The following is a 27,238-nucleotide window of genomic DNA, read 5'->3' on the forward strand; positions in this document are numbered from 1 at the left end:
AGGAACAGTGAAAGAACGACATTAAAATTGGGAAGAAATTGTGCCAGAAAGAAGGGCCAAAAGAATGAAAGGATGGATTCAATGGTGAATGGACTGATGAATGCGAGGGTAAAACAACATTTGCATGGTGGGTGAATGAAAGTGGTGGAATGATGAAAGGCTGGATGAATGTGTGGATGGATGAATGAATGGGCATCTCTATGGAAGGGTGGAAAGAAGGATGGATTGATAAAAGGAGGGAGACTTGATGGATGGATGAGAAATAATGAATGGATAGGCAAAAGGATGGCTAAATGGTCGGAAGTGAGAGTGGAAGGATGGATAGAACTCTAATGATAAATGGGGCTATAGATGGTATAGTGACAGGATGGATACATGGAAGCATGAACAGATTGATAGAAGGATGCATGAAAGGCTTAGAGGATGGAGGTACAGAAGATGGGCTGAAGGGACCTCATCTAGGGTGAGTAAGGCTTACTCGCTTCCCTCACCCGATGGCACTCAAGGTGCAGGTAAAAGTGTTTGTTTTAACAATTTTCTGGCTACTCCCTTGTTAGTGATGCAGAACTGGGTAAACAGAATAGCTTTTTTTACTACAGCGAATGGCCCCCTTTAATGCAAGGTCTTCAAAAGTAAAAGGGATGGTTAGGAATGTGTTGGCCTATTTACCAGTTAATGAATTCCACACTGCTTATTCACAGTGCTTTGCTTTTCCTGCACATGCTTAAAGCAGACTCTCTCAAGTACCTCCCTGGAACAGGTGCCGTGAAGGACGGCTGACGACACGATGTTGCAGTACATATGGATGCCAATAGTGGGAGGAGCTCTAGCAAAGATTGTACCACAGAATATGAAGCATAGGAATACCGTAGTATCATAACAACACCGAAAAATTACCGAAAGGTAGGTGCATATACAGGGAGTAATTTTTAACTCTTTATCTATGTGTCTTGAAAGTATATATATTGTCAAGGTACATATATGTGGAGTTAGGTATAACTCCACATTTCCAATTTATACATATGTATTTTGTCCCATGATATTCCCTATTGGGTATTTAGAAGACACATCCTAGAAATGTGCTTTCCACGGAGTCGATAAAGGGGTGAGAAGCACTCTTACACGCTTCAAATTTTCTTAGCAATGTCCTAATCCCTGACACTTTACAATGCTTTGCTCAATTGCTTCAAATGTCTAAAGCTGACAAATGATAACGTGACAATGCCATTTTGGGATTGCTTTATCAGCTTGTGAAAGTGATACCAGTACTTCGTAATCTAAGACATAAAATAAATAACAATGAAGTCAGAAATGTTACCTACCCTGAAACGTGCACAATCAGCAGCATGTAGAAAACAAAGAAGAGGTTGTGAGTGTAGAAGAAGATATTGTAGTTGGAAGTCCTGCAAAGGAAAATATACAAATTTAACACATAACGCATATGTATCTTGCCTTATATATGGGAGGAAAGTTACTTTTTTTAGTAATTAGTACAATGTAGTTGTATCCTAGTGCTCCACAACCACCCGCATTTCCCAGAATACCTTGTTGCGTGATCTGCACACAAAAAAATAAAAATGCAAAGGATAGTGGAGGAATAGAAGAGGAAAGGGTCAAGAAAGTGTTTATTTTGAGATCATAGCAGTAGGAGGAGGTTTGGGATGAGTAAAGGAGAGATGGTGGAGGGAATTTCTAAAAGTGAATTAGGCAGACTGATGAGGTATCGGATGGGTCTAGGAGGGATACATAAGAGAAAGGTTTAGAAAGCCTTGTTTTGGAGTTCTCAATCGTAAATGAGGTTTGAGATGATGCAAGGAAGAGTAGAGGAGGGAAGAGTGTTGAAAGGGTTATTTTAAAGATCATAGTAGTAGAATGGGATTTAGGATGAGCCAGAGAGTGGAGATAGGGGATATATTGAGAGTGGTACAGCGTGTGAAACGGGGTATTGCATTGGAGAGAGTAGTGGAATGAGGTTTGTGATGAGTCAGAGAGTGGCGGTAGAGGATATAATGAGAGTGGTATAGGGTGATATATAGGCTAGTGCACTGGAGTTGCTGTAATAGGAGTACAGTAATAAATATAAAGAAACATAAGTACATGGAACGTATATACGTATAAGGAAGGTAATATGTCTAGATTGAAGTTGTATTAAATTAACTCAGACTTTCATGTGTTGCTGTACTTTAAGCATATTTATTTGTTTTTAATTCCTTTTTTCCTTTTAGTAATTCAATGGTGAAGCAATTGTAGATAAATAATTATGATAACAATTACTTATTTCTTATTTATGCAGTTGCCTATGTACATGTTAAACATAGAACAATATAACCATAAGTAATATGTACATTTGTTAAGCAGACGTAACGAATATCTATATATTTATTAACATAATTAATAACAATACCAATTCCTCTTTATCCACTTGTGGACCCTTAATCTGTTTCTCTGCACTTCCTTACATAGAGGTATAATTAACCTACACTACATCGCTCCCTCCACTCATGAGCGGTTAGACTCCATGCCCGACTCCCGTTTTATTACCTGTTCCAAACATCTGATTGCCACTGCCACCCATTTTAGGAATCCTTTTATTGTTTACACTCAAGCGGGCCACTTTCACATATCAGTCTGTCATATAGGATATATCACCAATTCTAGCATTCCTGTAATTGTCAAGACTTAAGCGGGCCACTCTTATGGCCCACTGAATATCATTTTGTAATTTAGGTTATGTCACCGCACCACCTTGCTCACCCTTGTTCAGGTACACTGCATAGCTAATAAAGTTCTTATCCAACATGGCTGCTTCGGTTTACAGTCTAGTCTACCACGCAGCAACGCAACACGTGGCTCCCTCATAAACTGCAGACCCGGAAGCAAGCATTACAGGGTCCGAAGCCAGGGTAGCCCGGACGCCAGTTGCACTGCCTCCCTGCGCAAGTATGATTAACCCTTATCTGCCTGTGGATATGCCACGTCAGGACCCTGGTAAGTACTTAACTCTCCAGATTGTAATTGGGAATTGTACTTTCTCTTCCTTAGCATTAGAGCAACGAAGTGCTCTGCCATCCCTGTCAGCACTAGAACTAATCTTTAGGGGTGAGTTCTCAGTTTCACACTCTGTGCTCGACGGCACGTCTGGTTTCATCCCCACGTGTACCACCATTTTTAATTACCAACACACCGGTAGTGGGACCATTACTATTGTATTTGAATAGATGTTAACTCTGGTGTACGAATTCCCATCTGGCAGCACCTACCGCATTTCCATGATACTGACATCCACTGTATATGCCGCATGAATGCTTGTGTAAGTGTGCTTGTGATTACTACTCTTAATGTGTGCCATGCTTATTTAAAACAACGCCTATGAAATGATCTCCCAATGTCAATATGCATAACCAAATGTTGGTGCAAGATGTTGACTCTAGCCTCTCATGACCTTAGCCACTGCAAGTCTTAAATCAAGGTTGTTATCGACACCACCGATCCAATCACTGGTGGTATACGTGTAAAATCCGTTCCGCTCGCGGATTTTGTGGATTTTCGGTAAATTCGCAATCCGCGAGATTCGCGAATTTCCCGCAAAATCCGCAAATTCGCACGCAGCGGATTTTTTTTTTCTTGGTGATACAATTTTGCGGCGCGCGGCGTTTACTTCCCGTCATTCATCGTTTGCCGAGTTATTTTTCTAGCTATTTTGCGAGTGCTGCGCCATTTTGGATCTTGCTGCGGGATCCCGCGGGAATTTGGCAAGCGCGATTACGTAATCGCGGCTTGCCAACTTGTACAGCGAGAGTTTGTCAACGCGAGTACGCCGTGATCACGTATCGCGGTACTTCGCAATTGCGAGCTTATAGATGCGGCGAGCAGCAACAATCTCGCACTCGCGAAAATATAAAATTTGCAATTCTGCACAAGAAATCCACCAGCAAGCAGCATAAACCTTCTGGAAATGATGATTTTTATCTGAATAACTCCTCAGGTTGACATTTGCCTGCACTTTTTTTACGAGGAGTCCATTTTGGGGAGGGGGGGGGGGGGGGTGGGAGGAAGGAAGTGCCCCACAGTCTTCAACTTCCTGTTCCTGTCCAGCAGGCTCCTCCCAGTGCTTTGTCCATCTCCTGGTCACTTTTCCTTTGGATCTGGAAGGATTACTTTTTGTGGATGCTGCTGGATATTTGGAATTGAGGCCCTTTTGACTTTCTTTGGATCACTTTTGGATTAGAAATTTCACAAGTAAGTTTGTTTGGGGCATTACAGTTGCTGCAACTACAATTTTGGAATTTTCGATTTTTGGGCTGTTTTGGGGCCTTTTGCCCAGGGGTACTCAGTGGTGGGTGCACTGAGTCTTTCTGTGGGGTGTTTTGAATTTAAACATCATGGAGGGGCTGGATGGCTTGGGATTGTGCTGATTTTTCTGTGATTTCCGTTTTTTTGGCCTGTTGTGGCCTTTTCACCAGGGGGTAGTGAGTGGTGCATGTGCCTAGTCTTTCTGTGGGTTGTCGTGAATTTAAACATCATGGAGGGGCTGGATGGCTTGGGATTGTGCTGATTTTTCTGTGATTTTCGTTTTTTTGGCCTGTTGTGGACAGGCCATGTGGTTGGGGGCCATTTTGAGTGCTGCTACAGGCCCTGGCCATGTGCTGTGATGGACGGGGCCATTTTGAATGCAGGCAGTGTTCTCAGGCCTGCACCCATTTTGCCTAGCTTTCATCCATTATGCCCAGGGGTAGTGAGTGGTGCATGTGCCTAGTCTTTCTGTGGGTTGTCTTGAATTTAAACATCATGGAGGGGCTGGATGGCTTGAGATTGTGCTGATTTGTCTGTGATTTTCGTTTTTTGGCCTGTTGTGGACAGGCCATGTGGTTGGGGGCCATTTTGAGTGCTGCTACAGGCCCTGGCCATGTGCTGTGATGGAGGGGGCCATTTTGAATGCAGGCAGTGTTCTCAGGCCTGCACCCATTTTGCCTAGCTTTCATCCATTATGCCCAGGGGTAGTGAGTGGTGCATGTGCCTAGTCTTTCTGTGGGTTGTCTTGAATTTTAAACATCATGGAGGGGCTGGATGGCTTGGGATTGTGCTGATTTTTCTGTGATTTTAGTTTTTTTGGCCTGTTGTGGACAGGCCATGTGGTTGGGGGCCATTTTGAGTGCTGCTACAGGCCCTGGCCATGTGCTGTGATGGAGGGGGCCATTTTGAATGCAGGCAGTGTTCTCAGGCCTGCACCCATTTTGCCTAGCTTTCATCCATTATGCCCAGGGGTAGTGAGTGGTGCATGTGCCTAGTCGTTCTGTGGGTTGTCTTGAATTTTAAACATCATGGAGGGGCTGGATGGCTTGGGATTGTGCTGATTATTCTGTGATTTTCGTTTTTTTGGCCTATTGTGGCCTTTTCACCAGGGGGTAGTGAGTGGTGCATGTGCCTAGTCTTACTGTGGGTTTTCTTGAATTTAAACATCACGGAGGGGCTGGATGGCTTGGGATTGTGCTGATTTTTCTGTGATTTTCGTTTTTTTGGCCTGTTGTGGACAGGCCATGTGGTTGGGGGCCATTTTGAGTGCTGCTACAGGCCCTAGCCATGTGCTGTGAGGGAGGGGGGCATTTTGAATGCAGGCAGTGTTCTCAGGCCTGCACCCATTTTGCCTAGCTTTCATCCATTATGCCCAGGGGTAGTGAGTGGTGCATGGGCCTAGTCTTTCTGTGGGTTGTCTTGAATTTAAACATCATGGAGGGGCTGGATGTCTTGGGATTGTGCTGATTTTTCTGTGATTTTCGTTTTTTTGACCTGTTGTGGCCTTTTCACCAGGGTGCAGTGAGTGGTGCATGTGCCTAGTCTTTCTGTGGGTTGTCTTGAATTTAAACATCATGGAGGGGCTGTATGGCTTGGGATTGTGCTGATTTTTCTGTGATTTTCGTTTTTTTGGCCTGTTGTTGTGGCCTTTTCACCAGGGGTAGTGACTAGTGAGTGTTGCATGTGCCTGGTCTTTCTGTGGGGTGTCTTGAATTTAAGCATCATGGAGGGCATGGGATTGTGCTGATTTTTCTGGGTTTTTTCGATTTTTTTGGGGTGTATAACTGAACTGATGTTCCTCTGTCTTCCATTGCTTTTAGGTGCACAAGACTCAAGAGAACCACCAGTGCCAGGAAGAAGTCCTGCAGCGGTGTGTGTGTGCAGCATAACGTCACGCGACGTCACATCTGGCCTCAGACAACTATGCAATTCGTGCAACTGTGGCCTGCTGTCTGACCTGCTCTGAAGAAGATGGCCCCAAAAAAAGGTCTCCGTAGCTCCTCTAGCAAGAAAGTTGTTAGTAAGGAGCAGAAGAAGCAAGTTACCAAGGAGGCTGGTGTGCCGGCCGTCGCGTTTTTTGGGAGCAAAAAAAAAGTACGCCTGCAGCAGCAGTGGGATCTGCTGGGGACCAAGCTGGGAGCAGCACCCCCGCTCCATTGGGTTCAGTGCCTCCACCACCACGCCAACTTAAGTCAAAGCCCTTGAGTGCTTCAGAGGCAGTCAGTGTACTTCTTCAATCACCATCGACCAGTGATGTTGGCTCATCGCAAGAAAGTAGCAGCAATGTCCCTGAATCAACACAGGTTGTTGTAACTCGTCTGACAAGTGTTGAACAACCACAGCCGCAACAACAACACCATGTGCAAGTACAAGCCCAAGTACATGTGGAAGGAGAGGCAGCGCAAGGAGATGCACAAGCAGAGGTGCATGGAGGGTCACAAGTGCCCACAATAGTTGTTCCTCCCGAAGTAGGGGCACATCAGGAAATTGACAATCAAACCGAGGAAGCCACTCCTCCTGATGATCATTCATTGTCTTCCACATCCCTAGCAAGGAAAAGATCAAGGGGGGTGTCTACATCTTCTTCAAGCCCACATCCTTCTGATGATCTGGATGAAGATTGAGAACCATCATCACGGCAGTCTGAGAGTGAGGCACACCATGATCTGACAAAGATACTTAAGCGTAAAAGGAAGGTCGTCGAAAAACTCATAGCTATGGAGTGTGAGGAGGCTCAACAAGAAGTGACGGATACTGCTGCAGATGAAGCCTCTCACGACGACGAGCCAGTCATCATAAAGGTCACTGCAGCCCCAGCGGGCATGCAGCAAAGAGACATTTTGACCCTATCCCGAGAAGCTGCTGAGCGTGATGATGATGTCGACGAGGAGGCAATGGAAACACAACAATCATTGGATTTGGAGTTAACTAGTACACCAACACCTACTGCTTCCATATTTCTTCCTCGCAAGAAGGGACCTCCATCCACCTCGACCTCAATTAGTGGTGGTGAAAGTGCAAAACGTACTGAAGTTCGGCAATCCACATCCTCCACTTCATCTGGCATTTGCAGCAGGACCCCCACCAGTATCGCCGCCTCCTCCGGCCCCCAAAGACATTTCAAGTCTGCAGTTTGGGACTTCTTTAGTGTTTGCCCAAAAAAGGAAAACGTAGCCATTTGTAGCATTTGTAAGCTTCGAGTTAGTCGTGGTAAGTTTGGTACCAACTATGGTACCGGAGGCCAGAGAGGTCATCTTAGGAGAACGCACGCTGTCCAATGGTTTGCGCACCTAGAGGCGATCAAGGAAGCCCGAATTGCACGTAATGAAAACGTTGATGTTTCATCTGATGATGACGAGGAGGAAGAAGACGTGTCAAACATTTCACTTACACCCAGTACCCCTGTCAGCAGCACACCCCATGTGAGCCACACTAAGAGTGTGGGAGACAGTGAGACACCAATGCGAAAAAGTTCATCAGCGAGCGTAACTGGGTCGAAGATATCATCATCATCATCCCGTAAATCCTTGGTCCAGGGCAACATTAAAAAGATGTTGTTTACAGAAGCGCAATATGAACGCAACCACCCACTGACGCCTCTGTATAACACTAAGCTGGCTAAAATGCTAGCTCTGGACCTTCTCCCTTTTTCATTTGTAGAAGGGGTTGGTTTTCTAGAATTAGTGGCAGCGCTCTGCCCTAAATGGAAGGTTCCTAGCCGGTTCTATTTTGCCCGAGTTGCGGTTCCAGCACTACATGAAGATGTTCTGGAGGTGATTGGGGCAGCTTTGCAGAAGAGTGCTGTTCACACTATACATCTGACAACAGACATGTGGACCAGTGGCGCAGGCGCTGATTACATGTGCATCACTGCACACTGGGTCTCTTTTTCAGGGGTTAAAGCAAAGCTAAACGCAGGTGTTGACCCGGACCAAGTTTTTAAAGCTGCTCGGAAACATGCAACACTAGCCATGTTTGGTTTGGAGAAACGTCACACAGCACAAAACATTTTGGATGTGTTTAACACAAAGGTCCTTGACTGGCTGTCCCCAAAAAAACACCAGGTTGGTTATGTTTCCACGGATAATGGCGCCAATATTGTTAAGGCCATGCAGCTGGGTGACTATTTCAGAGTGCCGTGTTTGGCGCACTGTATAAACCTGGTTGTCAAAAAATTCTTGAGTGATAAAGACAGTGCAGCGTACAGGGTAGTGGACACCTGCCGAAAAATGTGCAAACATTTCAGCCATTCTTTTAAGGCCCGGAAGCATCTGAGGAGCCTGCTATATGAACGTCACATGCCAGTGAAAGCACTCATCCAGGAGGTGGCAACACGTTGGAACTCAACCTTCTACATGCTTGAGCGTCTGTATGAGCAGTATACGGTACTCAATCACTATTTCTTAACACAGGGTACAGCTCAGAAGGAGGACCTGAAGATGGGTGCGGCGCAATGGGACATAGTTAAAAGCCTGACAAGCATGCTTCGTCCTTTTGAGTTCTTCACGCGTGCAGTCAGCAAGGAGGACTATAATTTGGGAAAAGCTATCCCATTGTTGTACATGCTGGAGCACCAACTGAAGGAGTTGTGTTCTGTGTTTGAAAAAGATGAAGAAAACCAAGACCCTTTTGTTCTGGCGGAAAAATTATTAGAGCACCTACAAGGTGATGAACGTCTTTAAATGATCCACTCAAACCAGCATTACATTTGTGCTACTATTCTGGATCCACGCTACAAAAAGGCGCTGGCAGCCAAGCATTCTTTCCTTTTGCTGATGAAGATGTTACAAAGTACAAACAGTGGCTAGCCTCCTCAGCCAAGAGGTTTGAAAGAGAACGGCAGCAAATTGAAGGAAAAGGCAGTACATCAGCATCAGCAGGCCATCCCCAGTCACAACAAGCCACTTCTGCACCTGTGGCTGCGGCACAAGTGACTTCTCAGCCGTTAAAGAGACCGGCAACCGGATCATCTGCACCACCAGACACAACAGTAACATTGGAGGCTGAAGAGGATTGGCTAGCTCGGCTTGGGTTTGGTTCTCAAAAGGTCACAGCAACAGCTAAGCAAAGTGGAGGAACCTTGGAGGAGAACCTTGAGTCGATGGTAAAGGACTATCTGAATGACTCAATCTATGTTAATGCTGACCCATTGGCGTATTGGCATGGGAAAAAAGAATTGTGGCCACAGCTCTCCAACCTGGCTTTAAACTACTTGTCTTGCCCACTCGCAAGCGTGTCTTCTGAACGTGTTTTCAGTGCTGCTGGTGGCATTGTAACTTCCAAACGGAGCCGCCTCTCGCCCAAAAATGTGGAGAGGTTAACAATGATCAAGATGAATCAGCACCTCATACCACCAGATTACAGAGTACGAGAAAGCGCGCCAGATGAAGACGAGGTGGACAGCAACATAGATGAGGGAATTTCTTCTCTGTCAGGTGACACTGAGCTCACCCTGCCTGAATTCGCAGAGTATGATGACGAAGCCTTATTCTTATTCGTGGACCGTGATACCGAGCCCTGAAAATGAGACAATGAATCAATAACTTTCTTTTTCGTCCTTATTCACTTTTATTCCTGTGTGTCTGTCTTTCTTTGTTGTGCACAGTTAATATAATTGAAACTTTAATCACCTAATCACAAAAACAAGCCCATCAGCAGAACTGTCTTCACTTGTTTGCTTATTGATTTGAAGGTGCCGCAGTATGCATTCCTCAGGTTCACAAGTTCAGAAGAACATGCTCCTCTATCCTCCTCCTCCAGACTCCTATTTCCATCAAAGCAGAAGGCTGGTTTACGCCCAATGAAGAAAGACTCAGCACTTGTGGGGGTGTTGTTCTACCTCTTTGCGGGTGAGTTGACGGCTCTGGGGCCATTGCTGGGAAGCTTTAATATCGGATAAAAGTGGTTTGGACCAAATCCGAGGCGGAAATTTGTTGGTGTTTTTGCTGACTTGCTTGCCTTTGAGGTGCTCTTTGGGGGGGTTCCGGCTGTTTGTGGGTGAGTTTCGGGATCTGGGAGCACTGCTGGGACACTCTAATCTTGATTGCATTTGCTTTTCAGGAAATCCGTGGTGGTAAACCGGACTTATGGCCTAGCTACACAGCGCGTTTGGACCGAAGGTCGAGAAATATTGTAAGTAGGAGATTTTGCTTTTGGCCTGTTTGGGGGTGTTATGCTTTTTGGCGGGTGGGTTGGCGGGTCTTGGGGCATTCCTGGGAAGGTCTAATACCGGATAGAAGTGGTTGGGACAAAATCCACGCCGATTTTTTTTGTTGCTATTTCTGACATTTTGCTCAATGTAGCGTTTTCGGGGGCCTGTTTGGGGGGCTTCCTGGTGTTTGTGGGTGGGTTTCGGGGTCTGGGAGCACTGCTGGGACACTCTAATCTTGATTGCATTTGCTTTTCAGGAAATCCGTGGTGGTAAACCGGACTTATTGCCTAGCTACACAGCGCATTTGGACCGAAGGCCGAGAAATATTGTAAGTAGGAGATTTTGCTTTTGGCCTGTTTGGGGGTGTTATGCTTTTTGGCGGGTGGGTTGGCGGGTCTTGGGGCATTCCTGGGAAGGTCTAATACCGGATAAAAGTGGTTGGGACAAAATCCACAGCGATTTTTTGTTGTTGCTATTTCTGACATTTTGCTCAATTTAGCATTTTCGGGGGCCTGTTTGGGGGGCTTCCTGGTGTTTGTGGGTGGGTTTCGGGGTCTGGGAGCACTGCTGGCTATGGATACTTTACTTTGCAAGAGGTTTGAAGCAAATCCATGGTGGCAGAGGGGAGTTAGGGCCTAGCTGCAGAGCGAGCGCGGAGTGATTTGGGAAATTTGCAAAAAAATGACTAAGTCCCCATTTTTGTACTTTTGCTCTTTAGCTGTTTGGGGATCTTCTACTCGTTTTCTCCTGGGTTGACGGCTCTGGGGCCATTGCTGGGAAGCTCTAATACCAGATACAAGTGGTTTGGACCAAATCCGAGGCAGGAATGTTTTGGTGTTTTTGCTGACTTGCTTGCCTTTGAGGTGCTCCTTGGGGGGGTTCCGGCTGTTTGTGGGTGGGTTTCGGGGTCTGGGAGCACTGCTGGGACACTCTAATCTTGATTGCATTTGCTTTTCAGGAAATCCGTGGTGGTAAACCGGACTTATGGCCTAGCTACACAGCGCGTTTGGACCGAAGGCCGAGAAATATTGTAAGTAGGAGATTTTGCTTTTGGCCTGTTTGGGGGTGTTATGCTTTTTGGCGGGTGGGTTGGCGGGTCTTGGGGCATTCCTGGGAAGGTCTAATACCGGGTAGAAGTGGTTGGGACAAAATCCACGCGGAAAAGCCTTTTGGCACTTTTTGTAACTTAGGGTTCGTTAGGGTTAGCCTTAGCAGCAGGATTGCATGTGTTTCGGGGTGTTCTAGATTTTTGTAACTGAGTTCTGGGGTCTTAGAGCACTCGTGAGAATGTGTAATTTTGGTTGCAAGTCATTTGAAGAAAATCCATGGTGGGAAAGGGGGGATTTGGCATAGTTAAAGAAAGCCTTTGCCACTATTCTTAACTTAGGGTTCGTTAGTGTTAGCAGTATTTCTATTGCATGTGTTTAGGTGGGGGGGTTTTCGAGTCTTGGAGCGATGCTGGCTATGGATACTTTTGCTTGGTTGATTGCAAGTGGTTTGAATACAATCCACGGTGGGTAAGGGGGTATTTGGGCCTACTTTTACTTTCAAAGTACGTTTTGTCACCAGTTTTCTGCTAGGCCTCGTTTTTTGAGATTTGATTGGGGGTCTTCTACATTTTTGCAACTGGCTTTAGTAAGGGTCTGGGTGGGAGCACTGCTAGGAAGATTTAATTTTGTTCTAAAACACAGTTTACAGTACACCTAGCTTGAGGGGAAAGATCCGCTCCATTAATTTGCCCATACTTATTTATCCTTCAAAAGGTGACTCAGACAGAGTACGCACTTTCAAAAATATTTTACTGTCTACTAGGAAAATCAAAGTGTGACTTTTTGCACTCCACAGCCTACATACCTTATATTTATTTATCAGTGCTGTTGTAATATTATATCACTTCCTGTTTTTCGTTGAATAATTACAGGCCGGGTTTCAGTCTGTGCAATGGGGAAAAAAGGATGGAGTCAGGCTTCACATTAGCGAGCCACAATTCAGCATCCGCCAGGCAGGCAGTGGACACGATGTCTTCTGGTCACCAACATTGATGGACGAAGCGTCAGATGGAATGGAGGAGTGCCGCTAATAAGAGGAATTTTGTTCTGCATGCAACTTACTTACCAAATTCAACAGGACAACTACAACAACATACAGATACAGTATCCATTGTTTTTTTCTATGACTGTGACTGCATTTCTTGGATCTCTCTCTGCTTCTAAATTGATCCCTTAACACATCACTTAGTCCACTCCACTATCACATCTGCACCACACATAGTCATTTGTAAGTGCTCCTACGTAATTCACAAGTCGCAGCACACCCCAGCCCGTAGAGGACTGGGATGGCCCCAATGATGAAGCATGTCACCAAGGGGCAACCCTGGTGAGTGAGGGGACACCTAGAAAAAGAGCAATTTCTCCTTTTCTATCTACTATACCTTCCAGACCAACCCCATTGAGTGTTGTGAATGGATTTATAGTGACCAGCAAGGCTCTCAGGTATCTGGCAACAGAGACCTTATGTTGAATATAGTTATCAATAATTCCACACACGCCCTGTACTGTCGCATTCTTTCTTCCACAGTTGTCGAAAGTACTACTTACTTTTCACTGACATGCATGAAGTAGTGCATGCACTTTCAAAGATTGATGGATAGGTTTGTACCCAAAGATTTGTTTATGTTCAATTGTTTGTCCATGCTGTGCTTTTTTTACAGGGTGTCTTCTGGTGACCAACATTGATGGACGAAGCGTCAGCTGCAATGGAGGAGTGCCGCTAATAAGAGGAATTTTTTTCTGCATGCAACTTACTTACCAATTTCAACAGGACAACTACAACAACATACAGATACAGTATCCATTGTTTCTTTCTATGACTGTGACTGCATTTCTTGGATCTCTCTCTGCTTCTAAATTGATCATTTAACACATCACTTAGTCCACTCCACTATCACATCTGCACCACACATAGTCATTTGTAAGTGCTTCTACGTAATTCGCAAGTCGCAGCACGCCCCAGCCCGTAGAGGACTGGGATGGCCCCAATGATGAAGCATGTCACCAAGGGGCAACCCTTGTGAGTGAGGGGACACCTAGAAAAAATGACATGCATGCAGTAGTGCATGCACTTTCAAAGATTGATGGATAGGTTTGTACCCAAAGATTTGTTTATGTTCACAATTCTTTGTCCATGCTGTGCTATTTTTTCTTGTCTCCCAAAACCTTTCCCAAAAACCCCCGTACCCATCCATTTTTCAAACCCTAACCCTCTTCCCCCGGGCTGTGTGGTTTTGATTGATGTGTGACTAAATTACAGCAATAAATGCACACACTTGCTGGGGAGGATAAGGTGATAGCAACAGGCTGGGGAAGAAATCCGAGGATATAATCTTACTCTGCTTGACAAAGACCCATGGCTAATGTCAAAGAACTTCAACCGAATTAGTAGTTATACTTTACCATTTGTTAGGCTACAATGTGGCACTGTTCTAGTGTACTGTCACCTGCTATATTCTCTATTGTACCGTTGTATTGCTCAGGAGGACAAACCAGATTTCATTTTCTTTTTTTTCATAGGCATGCAACTGCCACTTTGTCACACCAGTAGTACCACCGCTATGAGGAAATTTTATCCGCCCAGGATTGCCAACCTTATTCGCTGTTTCCCGTGGAGCCAGCCCTACTCTAGCCCTACTTTCAAACACAAATTACAGGTAAGATAAGCGTTTGGTGGGAGGGAGTATAATGGAGTATTAGGAGAGACGAGAGACTGACGGTAGTACTACTAAAGTCCTAGGACTCTTGAATTCACTTCACTTACTCTGTGAGAGGCACTTAGTGTTGAAAACATTTGGGCATTTACATTTAAAGGAAGAAAATGGAACTAAACTTTCAGGAAAACAAAGTTGCTGTTAAACCCCCACCTACCAGGCAAGCAGTAAAAAACAGGTATGCTCAGATAAAGTTTGAAAAAGTATATTTATATCCCTAACAAAATAATCTCCCGCAAGACCCTCCCTAACCCCAACGGTTGTCCTTTAACACCTTCGCTGCTAAGGCAATTCCCCTCCTGTGCTGGAAATTGCTATATTTCATTGTTTTATGACGAGCTGGGCTCGTCATCAGCACACGACCACTGTGCACCATGACGAGCCCAGCTCGTCATCAGCATCGAAAGGGTTAAAATGCCCACACCCAACTCCCTATTCCCACCCCCCAAAAGTCTCTAAAAAAGGGGCAAGGGACACTATGGGTGGATGCTGTTTACTTTTTGGTCCAGGGCATCATACTCCTGGCGGAGCAAGGCGTGCTCTACGCGGAGCCCCTCCAACACGTTTGTAAAGTGGTGGAGCTCCTGCTGAAGGCGGGACACCCTCAGGATACTGCGGCGCAGGCGTGCCTTGCAGTTGCAATGGCTGTGAGAGGCAGCTGTTGTCCTTGCTGCTCGGCGTCGGCGTTTGGCTTTGGCAGCCCGGCTCAGTCTGGCTGGAGCACTGTGCTGGGTGGCAGCCAGTGGGGGCACGGAGGCCGATGCAGATGACGTTGTTGTCGTGGTCGACTGCACACTTTCGTCGTCCTCCAGGGCCACCAGCCGCCGATATTCTGCAACAGTGGCATCGATCCTCCATTGCCAGGCCGCTCTAGCCAGCTCCTTCCTCCTTGTTGGTTTGGAAGGAGCATCTATATGAAGAAAGAAAGACATAGTCTGTAACCAATGCTCTTTAAGATTAACTCAATCATTCAGCAGAAATTTGTGTTGCAGTACAACTAGCAACTTGCAAGCGCATTACATAACTATTGAGGCCAGTATCTATCTAACCTCCCACTTCTTCATCCTTGCTCTAACATTAGTGGGAGTTTAAGGAACAAATTCTACGAGCACTATGGACTTCCATTGGAGTCGACTATGAAAGTACACCAGTCTTCTTCTTCTTCTTGTCTCTTGTTTAGGAAAATTGGTACGTTATCTTCTGCAAGCCGGCATAATGCCAGCGCAGTGATCTTGCACCCGAGAAAAAGAGACGCACGCCATGATGAGTGACCTAGACTTGCGTTACTGTACCGGTCCAGTACATGCAGGTGGTGAAGCTCTTACTTTTCTATTACGGGTGGCACTGAGAATACTCTGTTACAAGGGCTACTGCTTAATTAATTTAACTTTCACCCTACAGTGCAAATGAGTACTAGAAATGGAAAAATTAAGAAGATTTGATTATCTATCACTTCACATGGGATGTTTTTGCTTACATATGGGATGACTTTAGGTGCTTTGCTTTTTATTGAGTGACCAGTGATACATCCACACATGAATGACTGAGTACTACTAAACTTATTAAGAGAGGTAGGGAGTGGCCACCGTAATAACCGGATCTATGCTGTGCTTGCAATAAAACTACTGCTACTATTGATGGTAGTATTTGGACAAAATTACAACTTCTTTTCCTTGCCTTTCCTACACTGGAACGGATGTGCGGGTGCAGTGTTACATGCTCTTCAAAGTTACACTTAGTTCATCCACTGACCGTCTACTCTCTCTAGATCATGGGTACTCACAAACTTTCTCTCAGGGGCTAAATTTACAGTGTAGTTTGTGGCCGAGGGCCGCACTGGTGGGGGCGGAGTCAGAGGGGGCGGGGCTAAAGCAAAACGAAAACTTGTGACCATGAGGTTGCACACAGGTCCCTGCAGCAGATGCCTTCATCCACTGAGCCACCAGACCCAGCATTTACATACATCTCTCTCCCTCCTGCTCTCCCTCCTGCCCTCCCTCTCCATCTCTCTCTCCCTCCTGCCCTCCCTCTCCCTCCCCCTCTGTCATCTCACTGTGTGTGTGTCTGTCTGTGTCAGCCTTCAGCCCGGGCTGAGACAGCTTCCTCAACGCGCACACACAGACAGCCACACCAAAGTACTTAACAGGTCTTTAAAAGACCATTAACATATTATTGAGGCTTTGTTTGTTGTATCGCCCCTGCATCTCCACCCTGACAATCACTGCTTGCCCGGCCCCACAGAGCAGAGGCTTTGTTCTATTTCACCTCTTTGTGGCCCTGCATCTCCACTCTGCTCTGTGGGGGCCGGGGGAGCAGTGATTGTCTGCAAGGTCTGCGCACCGCCAAGGAAGGCTTGCCGGGCGCCACCGGCCCGCGGGCCGTACTATGAGTACCCCTGCTCTAGATACACATATGCTATCTAAGAGTCAGATAGTAGCATGATCCAGGTATATGGACACATACAGTTTCTGTGTCACCCACCCAGGCTGTTGTCCTTCCACCAATCATTGCTTCATCATTCACCCAGCCATGCATCTCATATTCTTTCCTTCCCAGCCACGTCTTCAATCTCAATAAGTAAGGAATATATAAGAGCTTACCTCTGCCCACCACCACCACCGTCTCAACTCTCACAGCCGGCACTGGAGCCGCCGCCTCCTCCCCTGAAGAATTGCCCTCCGCCTCCGTGTCGAGCACCACCACCTCCGCGTTGGCCCCGCCACCAGATGTTCCACCTACAAAGTACATTTAAGAATGTTAGAATAAACCACTCACTAGTATTTGGTCTAGGAATGAAGACATGTGAAAACAATGTAATGCAGCACTTTTTGGCACAACTGATGAAGGCTGGCTTTTTAACATGCGCCATTTTTTTTCACACAGACAGAAGATGGACTTCTAACAACAAGATCAAGTTGAAACAAGGTGAGAGCTCGGCTCGACCACAAGAAATGTCTTCAATTAATCGTCAGCACTAACCACTTTTCCATTTTCAGTTAAACGTTTAGTTTTTTTATTATGACTTCATTTTAATAAATGTGTTTACTTTTAATAAAGCTTTTAAACTTAAAGAGACTCTGTGTTTTTTGGTCCAGACTAGAGTGACTGAGCGAAAGGTTTTGCAATTTTTGCAAGCATGAGTCCGTGCCTCTGACACTTCTTGACTCTGACTCCGTACTCTTGAGCTACGTTGGATAATCATCATTGGGGATCAATCATCGATGAATTCGGGAGGTAAATGACTGTGTCACACTATGTAGTCAGTCAGTAAGGACATTGGGGGTTCAAAGTCTGTTATCACAGAGGTATGTGGAAACTCTAACAACGCCTATTATAATTGATAAGCAATGCACTATTTATTGTCCATAGTTGTTTATGCAGAAGAATTGTCCCCGCAACAGTAGTGGTATGGATTGTTCTCCTATCCAAACCAAAAGGTAGTATCTTATTCTTTCTTGGTGGTCATTCACATTTTATAGTTGGGAATTTCCAAAGCAGATAGAACACTTCAAAATACATTATGGACAATCCCAGAGGACTGCACTAAGTTGATAGAGCTATTGCTGACTAGAATGGGAGTTTCGCCAACCGTGCAATCTTAGTTAGCTACACAGACAGACTAATACGAATAATCTAGTAATACCACAGGGAGTCATAGTAGAGGCAGGATAAGAATTTAGATACAGTCTACAAGAAGATCAAAGACGATTTTGAAAAAATCAAATGAGGAACGCTAGGAAAAATAGGTACTAGTCTAAAATGAAAACTTACTGGGGCCAGCAAAGGAGCCCTCGCCTGCCCGATCCTGGCCCTGTTCAACAGCATCCGCCGCCGCCTGCTGCTCCTGTGTCCCCTGGCCCCTGGGGGGAGCTGACGTACAACATCAAAGAAAGAACAGAAAACATGGATGATTGTTGCTTGTCAATGTCAACCAAATCAAACATTTCAAAACAACAATAACAAAATATTTCCGCGAAATTATATTGATTAGGGTTAGTTTTCATTGATTTGCGGAACTGCGACTTCGAAAGTCACGTAACTCACTAAACAAAGTACTGAAAGGTTCACCTAGGACTGGCAGGCAGCAGTCCGCAGGCAAGACGCAAAGTGACAGACAAACTCCATTGTGATTTCAGTCAGATCAGTGACAACACTAACAGTTGCCTGCTACATAACCAGTCATTTAAATAGTCAAACTATCAATCCACCGCCACTATTTTTCTTATTGTCGGGGGTAAAAAGGAAGGGGCAGATTTAAGCCCCTTGCGGCTCTTTTGCTCCGTTCTTGCGTGACTTTTGTGACGCAGCAGCTAAACAAAAGAGGCGCCATGGTGCGGCGTATAATATTATAACAACGTGACGCATTTGGGAGATGCATCCCGTTATAAAGCCCAGCGCCATCAGGGGGCGTTCCGGCGCAAGGGAGGGCATTCCTGCGCTGGAACACATCCTAAAAGTGGCTGAGGGAAATCTACAAAATTTCAATCAGTCACCTTTAGGACAATGATGCATCACACAAACCCTGCACCTGCTTGAAGCAGACGTACGGCTTGACCCAGCATTGGGGAGATAGGGTACCCCAGAGCATTGCTGGAGCTGCGCCATCGTTGCGACGCAACTCCAGCAGTAAAGCTTCTGTGACGTTTTGGGCCCATGGTGCGCCGCATTGCAAATACGGCGCACCATGTTTGGTGGTGGTAGCGGGCTGCACAATTACTGGCGCATCCCTGCTACTTTGCAGGGATGCGACGGTAATTGCAATTCTGCCCCTTAGGGGCATACTTACTTACGCATTCTGGCGCATCTCCAGAGATGCGCCAGATCAAATGCGTCACGCAAAACTACCCTTGCGACACGGCAGATGCGCCTCATTTACAATGCGGCGCGCCCTGGCGCAAGGGTAGGCACTTGCGTGACGCATCTCATCACGTAAGAGCGGCGCATCGCTGGAGTCACGTCGCCAACGCAATGCAACTCCAGTAATGCTCAGGGCCACCCAATACTTAACATGCTGTGTCAGTACTTACGCCTGCTTCAAGCAGGCATAAGGAATTGAATTGACGTAGCAGCGTCGCAGAAGTGCCTGCATTAAATTTTGTAGATTTCACGCAGGCACTTTTGCGAGGCGCACAGCCGCCGGACCGCCCACCCTGCGTACTAGGAACGCACCCATTGTGGCGCAAGCCCATGGCTTTATAACGTGACGCATCTCCCTAGATGCGTCACGCTGTAAATGACTCGCAGGGATGCGCCACATTTACGCCGCTGTTGCGTCACGCAAGGCAACGTAAACGTGGCGCAAGGGGCTTGTAAATGTAATCTGCCCCCTAGTGTCTAGCATTACGCAGTTCTGTAAAGTACACTCATACATAATAGTTACTCAGGCCAATGAGACCACAAATAGAAAACAAATAAGCATAGTAGCAACGCCACTGAGAAGGAGAGCAGTGCACCTGAAATGCACAGAAGATTTTGAAAACTAATTTAACTACAATGTAATCGTCAGCAGCATTATTGGCTTGCTCCATGTAAAAAACAAATATTTGCAATACAACACAGAGCAGGAGAAAACATAGTAGTGAGTGATGAAATAGCTACTACTACTCACCAAGCCCGGGGATCTCCAAGCCGAGCTGGTCCAGCAGGTTGCGCTCCCGGTCCAGGAGGTCCGTCCAGCGGTGGGTGACCTGACTGTAGGTGCGCTGGACCCCGGAGAGTTGGGACATGGCCCAGCACACCTTCTGCCACCGCTTCCGGCGCTCCCAGATGTTGTAGCCGCCGGCCGCGATCCTGCCGCCTCCCGCGATGGTCCTGGGCAGGCGGCGCTGGACGAAGTAGACCAGCGCGCCCACTTCCTCCGGGCTGAAGATCTCCCGTTGCGTCACCTGCTCCCCCCTCAATCGCCCGCATGCTGTCCTGGCTCGGGGTCCAGGACTCCTCCTCCCCGCCTCCGCTGCGGCCCTCAAGTGCCTGGGCAGCTTCACGGCGCCTGGCTTCACCATGGTCTGGGCAGGTAAGGTAGGAAGTAGAAAATTAAGAAAGAATAGGATAGGGAAGAAGAAAAGAAGAGTTTAAAAAAGTAGTTTAAAAGTAAACAAAAATAGCAGAAAAGACAAAAATATACAGCTAGGAAAAGAGAGGGATAGATAATAAGCAAAATCATTATAAAAAAAACTGAAAACAAGAAAAGGATGGCAAAGATAGCAAGAGGATAAACACCATGCCCAGACACAGGAAATGAATGAAAAACAAGATGGCCGCCCGTTCACGAGCGCGAAAGTAAGTTTGCACGCGATTTTCCTCGCGATCTCATGCGAACTTGTACTCGCAATGCGCTTACTTCGCGAGATTATACATAGCGGCCGGAAACGGAAATACGTCACGCAAACAAAATGGCCGCGCCCATACTCGACCTTGGGGTAAATTTGCGTGTTGTGCTGCAAGCGGCTCGCGAATACTGCAAAAAACTCGCAAAATAACACGCCGAAAAATATATAAAGCTCATTCGCACGAATTGGCGGCTTCCGCGGTCGGTTTCGCACGACGCCGAGCCTCACAAATAGCGCGAAATTACCGAAAAACGATTTTTGCAAAAGCAAAACAAATGAGCAGGTGCAAAAGGTCAATCTCATGATTTGTAACGATTCCCTGTTGTGCTTCCTGAGGGGGCCCTCCAGAATTCGGTTGCCTGCTTGCAACTATTGTGTGACCCTGCTCTGACCTTAACTGTATGCCACAAAGGTCCTGATTTACAGCTAAGGGAGCAGACAAGCAGGTGCCAGGCTGGAACTTCAAATTCAGTGACACATTAATTAGCCCCTAATTCATTATTGTCAGTTGGGGCAGGGCTGGTGTTGTTAATAAACTAACCCCAAATTAATTCATGTCAGTTGAAGCAGGGCAGGTGTGCCTGCTTTTCCCCCCCATCTTCTACAGTGATGATGAACCAGAGGGTGGCATTGATGTAACAGAGGGTGGCATGGGTCAAAGAGAGGGTGGCAGTGGTGAAACAGAGGGTGCTGGGAGGCTGTGATGATGAACCAGACGTAGAAACAATTTAGTCGCGACCGTTGCGAGCCGACAAGTAAGTTTGCAATTGCGAACTAGTACCAAATCCTCGCGAACTGGCAGAAACACTTGCGAACACAAAAAAAAAAATACGCGGGAATTCGCGGATTTTGCGGATTGTGAGTTCGCAAATTCGCAAAATTCGAGAACGCCAGATTCACAAAATTCGCCCATGCTTAACACTAATATTAGCACCTGATGCACTATATAGCCACTACTATAACTACTGACATTTTCACCTACCCTCGCACCTTGTCATTTGTAGTACAACCACTGTGTTTTTTAATGGTTTTTAACTACTTCTAAACAATACCTTGGCTCTCTCTTTTTTTATCTCCCTCCCCTTTTCCCTTAGGTCTTTCACCTCTGGATCATTCAACCCGGGGCGTTCAACTGCTTCTGGTTATCAGTTACGAATCGCTGAACCAGGTTTACGGTATTGCCAAAGCATCTTTTTATCACTCTCTTGGTCCTGATGAAGTGCCACCAGACCCGTTAGGGGCTAATTTGGCATGAAATATGTCGACCCGATGCACCACACTAGCCCTATAGGACCATTCGATCCAGCTAAGGTCCATTATTTTGAATTAGGCTAGTGCCCCCTGGTAATAAACATATTTAGTTTGGACTGCCCTAGACCTATTTTAACCCACACATTCAGCGCACTATCCAGCCCACACACCCGCACTCACCCTACGGCTTTATCTACAACAAGACCTTCGCCAAAGTGCCCATCGGGCATTGCAGTTCCAGCCCGACGAGGAGCAGGCCCATTGATGAAGCATGAAGCATGACATCCTTTGGGGTGTGTGAGGCCACTTTTTAGAAAAGACCTTATGTTATGTTAAATTGTATTTATAGAGCGCTAATCACCAGAAGGTCTCTAAGCGCTGTAACATAAATCAGAAGTTCCGGAATCCTTTCACGCAGCTATACTCAACACACAGCGGAGTAAACTTACCAAACGCCTCTGTGAACAGGAAGGTCTTCAGTCTCCTCAGGAATGGTAGTAACCTGGCTTCCTTAAATATACCGTTCGGTAGCTTGTTCCAGATCTGTGGGGTAGTAACTGAAAATGCCCGGCCCCCTAGAGTCGTTCTATTAAAACTTGGGCAGACTAACAAGCTAGACTCTGACGACCGGAGACAGCATCCAGGCGCATAAGGCCTCAGGAGATATTTGATGTATTTGAGTGCCTCTCCATACTGATACTTGTGTGCAATGCACAGCCCCTTAAATCTAACCGTTTGCTTAATGGAAAGCCAGTGTAACTGTTGTAGCAGAGGGGTGGCATGGGCTCTTCTTGGCAATTTATAAATCAACCATGCTGCATCGTTCATAAACACTTTGAGCTTCCCAAGGAGATATTCGGGAAGCCCAGTGTAGACTGCATTGCCATAGTCTAAGAGTGACAAGATTAATGCCATCACGACCGTCTGCATGTTGGAGAATGACCGCAGGGTCACCAGTTTCCGAAGTTGCCGCATCAAGCCTATAAAGCTACCCACAACAGCAGACACCTGGCTATTTAGGGTTAATATATTACCTGAAGTAAGAGCAAGCACTCCTATTTTATCTGGATTTACCTTCAATGTATTAGAGGTCATCCAGTTTATAGTGAACCGGAGAATATTCTGGACATTACGCTGTGAGTCCCCTCCTGCCCTTAGGAACTGCACACCCCCTTTGTTTCTCAAAATTGCCTTGGAGCATTTGTGACATGCTTAAATATAGCTCTTGGTTTCTCTTGTTTAACAGTATCATAAAAGAACTTTCCTTTGGACTGTATTTCAGGACTTGTAATAATATTAACTATGTGTACCAAAGTACACCTAAATCTCACTCACCCCGGCCTAGTTGGTACAGCGGTTCTTCCTAATAGGAACTGTCGTGTTTGAGTTGGACCTGTTAATTTCTTGTTCCAACCTCAATGGTCCCTTTTATAATTAGGGTTTTTCGGAGTGCGGGAGCGTCACAACGTCAGTCCGATATCATCCATGTATAAAATTCTATTCAAGTCCTGTGTATTTTATGATATTTTTAACCAATAAATAGATTTATACTTTCTCATAAAAACATTGTTTATATTGTGAGCCTTGGGTATACAGTTATATTCCCTTTACATGAGTGATGTGCACTTGTTTAAGACATACCTGGTGACCTGCCATGCACCCTAACCAGCCTGTTCATTACCTCATTTCTACCCCCTCAAAAAATAATGCCAGACTTCTGCCCCCCTTCCACACCACTCTCAGTATTACCTCCTTTAAAATGTTAAAAAGAACTACATGGTGTGTGGCCACCCATGCTCGTTTACAAGCTCTCCCCACCCAAAATTGAAAAGAAGAGGTGTCCTGACAGCCACCCACACCACTCTTTCAAATGCACTACCACCCCACTTGCATATATAAAAACAATACCCAATCTCTTGTCACTGACCCACACTACTCTTTGCCTTCTCTCCCTTTCCCCTCACAAAGCTGTGCGCTCTCCTCTCCATTGGGAAGCTAGGAATTTTTTAAGTAGGGACTTAGTCTTTGATGTCTTTGATGGGAGAAAGGCAGGGAATTGTGTGATTCCCTGCCTTTCTCCCAGTTCCTACGCATTAGGCGCAACTGCTATTTCAAGGAGGATTATTTTACTGAAGCTAAAACCCTCAGCCGCAAACTTAGGAACAGAGGTTACCCTTGTAAGCTAGTGCGCCGCTCTTTAAAAAGAGCCTGGTATTGCCCAAGGAAAACCCTGCTGGAACCGAAGGAGAAAAAAGATCAGAATAGACTCATTTGTGTCACCACATTTTCCCCAGCCTCCAATGCTATCAGAAAGAGTGTGCTCAAGCACTGGCCAGTCCTCAATGCTGGTCAACTGACACTAGAACGTCCAGTGTTCGCTTTCAAATGGGCCAAAAACATCAAAGACCACCTAGTAAGAGCATCTCTGCCTACACAACCCCTCAAAACGACTATAAAGGATGCATGGGGTCTCCCACCTTTAACTGGCCATTCTAAATGTGGGAATTGCATTTATTGTGACTCTACTATTGAAGGAAAATCTTTTGAATATGGTACTATCAAATTTGACCGAAGATACTTTTCCAACTGTAACTCTGTAAATTTGGTATATGCAATTTTCTGTCCCTGCATCCTTATTTATATAGGGCAGACAAGTCAGAAAGTAAAACTAAGAATTGGCCAACACCGAAGCAGGATCCGGTGTAACACGGCCAATGCACCACTAGTTGAACATTTCCACGAAAAAGGCCACAGCGAAGATGAATTACTTTGGACAGTTGTTTCCTATCATCAAACCACCTCCAAGAGGAGCGGATCTATCCCAATTGCTGAATAAAGATGAACTGCATTGGATTCTAAAAACTGACAGTATCAGAAAAGGCCTTAATTGTCTTGAGGACTGGACCTCCTTATTGTAATCTCAGTTATATGTCATTTCTATCATTTAAACTGGTTGTTTTAAAGAAGTCACATATTGCGGTTAATGCATGCTGCATTATTAGTTTTACACAATCACACTGATCCCTTTCACCACTCCAATATGGCCGCCGCACTAGTCATAGTAAGTCCATCATCGATTTTTAGAGACCATGTGGCTTTCACCACTCCAATATGGCCGCCGCACTGCTCTACCTAGTCACAGTAAGTCCATCATCGATTTCTAGAGACCATGAGGGTTGATTAGCTAGCTCGCATGGTTGCTCGGAAGTTCACTTACATCGGACTCCCGTATTAGCCACAGTGCTCCTGCCAATACAAGTAAGTGAATCTCGCCTGCCGGTAACTCTGTTTGGAGCACCCTGATACTTTTACATGCAAGTATCTAACCGCCCGCTCCCTTTCAGATTGAGCCATCGCGCTCCACTCTTGGCGTTTCCATACAACCTTGATGGAAGCACTGGAATTGTTTTGAAAGGTAGCTGTTTCCTTCACCCTCGATCCGGCACCCCGCCTTATTCATAGACCGGTACCGTTAACGTCACATTTTTTTCTTTCCTCAGAATGCCATTAGCCCCGCGGTTTCTCCTCAATAACCCAGAACGAGACAACCAGCAAGTAAACCGACATGTAGGTTTCTTCTCCTGCCACCACCCGCGATTATTGCCATAGCAATGACTTAGCCAATAACTGTCTCACGCCATTCACGACGTACCATCGCCCGTGATTATTGACACTTCCATGAACTTAGCCACAGTAATTTTTCATGCCATTCACGACTTAGCCTTTTCATCACCGGAACGATCGGGTAATCGTAACTAGTATTTTCCACCTTCACTTGCTATTGATCTTAATAGAGACCTGGAACTCACATATACCACCATCCCCTTCACTCGCCGATTATCGACTCCACTCAGCTATATTCGTGGTTTTTCACTCGCTGCAATTCTCATGTCACTCATGTTTTTAAAATTGTTCCTTACATGCTGATACTTATATACAATTTCTGTTTTTCCTTCCCCCTTGCCTCCCATTTCCTTCATGTAAAGTAATGCGATAATAGGCATTGTGTTAATAATTGTTGAACAAAACAATAATGCTGATAATTCTTGTCCTGAGGATGATGTCATAATTTAAAAAAGGCATCGAAACGTCGTCGACAAAAAAACCCATATGCAATATGATGAATGCTATATTGTTTGACGCAATGTAATGGTTATGTTTAAGAGATTGAGTCTGTAGCACTGAACAATAGTATACAGACAGATTTTCGCTTTGCCTTTTTGGCCATTTCTTTGTTGTTTTGTCTTAAATGTTGTGGGTCGCGGCTGTGCCCACTTGTTATCTTGGTCTTAAAACTCTCTCTATGAACTTGATCATTTAAAATAAAATTCTTGTCCGGCTGGACAAAGAAACATACTACTTATTAGGTGTATGATTATTATTTTTTGCTATCCTGTCCACATATAGAGACCATTATCTTTTGTAAATTTATGCAGGACATAGCACTCAGAGAATTCTACTAAATTTACAAGGGTATTCTATTTGAATTTTTTATTTTACCTTCTTATATTGCACATCACTATCCAGAGGGACTGAAAGTGGAGGGAGTAAATTAGAACTGGTAGTAGATATAGTGACTGTGCTCAAACAAAATTGTATTGTATTGTATTGTATTGTATTGTATGGGACATTTATATAGCGCAAAAACTGCCACCCTGCGGGTATCCTGGCGCTTAGACTGCATACTAGTCAGCACGAAGATCAGCCTGAGCTGGAAGGGAGAATCTACTTTTCCGCCCTTGGGAATAACCAGGTTTTCAAACTCTTTCTGAAACATAACAATGAGTCGGCTTGTCTAAAAATATATCTACAAAGCAAGTGACACATATGTAGAAATTACGTTATAATACAAGTGTCCCTATGTTTAGCCCTAGAATTGCTGCTCAGTATGTAGGTGATGATCTATTGATAGCTATGCAAGTATAGGCATTCGAACCAGTCAGTTGGAAGAAGGTAAATATATAAGTAAACATAGGAAAATTGAGGTGGATGTTAAAGAAAGGCAAATATTTTAATATTGTTGATAAATTGTGATTTGGGCTTTACCTACATGTGGTTGTCTGTATTAGAACAGTTATGGGTAGTAAAGGGGAGTTACAATATGGGGTTGGTAATGCAAATGCACAGCTGCAGGTACAAAGTATTGGCTATAGGAGTATTCAGAGCAGTGGGAGTACACAGAATACTGCTCTTGTAAATACCCAATAATTACCGCGTGTGTGTGTAGCAAACAGTGTTACTTGTTTAGAAAAAGCAGGGTGCCATAGCAGAAAATAGTATTTAATGTATAGGTTTACTGTAAATTTGATCCTGAAATTGCCTACGGTTAGGGTTAAGAGAGCTGGAGTATGGAGGGAATCCAATGCAAATCTATTAATAGTGTATATTTATGAGTATACCTCTCTGGACTTCTGTGAACTACCACTGAAAGAATAACTCTACAACTAACGT

General features: G+C 45.3%; 1 protein-coding gene across 1 annotated transcript in view; it reads right to left on the minus strand.

The window, feature by feature from the left end:
- The window catches only part of NOX4 (NADPH oxidase 4), a 727,367-nt gene that overhangs the window by 471,239 nt on the left and 228,890 nt on the right, over nucleotides 1-27,238 (minus strand). The window contains exon 8 of the mRNA XM_086933983.1: nucleotides 1,323-1,403. Coding sequence (XP_086790109.1) covers nucleotides 1,323-1,403 — 81 coding nt within the window. The remainder of the gene's footprint in view (nucleotides 1-1,322; nucleotides 1,404-27,238) is intronic.

This window comes from Lissotriton vulgaris, chromosome 8, assembly GCF_964263255.1.
Source record: "Lissotriton vulgaris chromosome 8, aLisVul1.2, whole genome shotgun sequence".
Classification (NCBI taxonomy): domain Eukaryota; kingdom Metazoa; phylum Chordata; class Amphibia; order Caudata; family Salamandridae; genus Lissotriton; species Lissotriton vulgaris.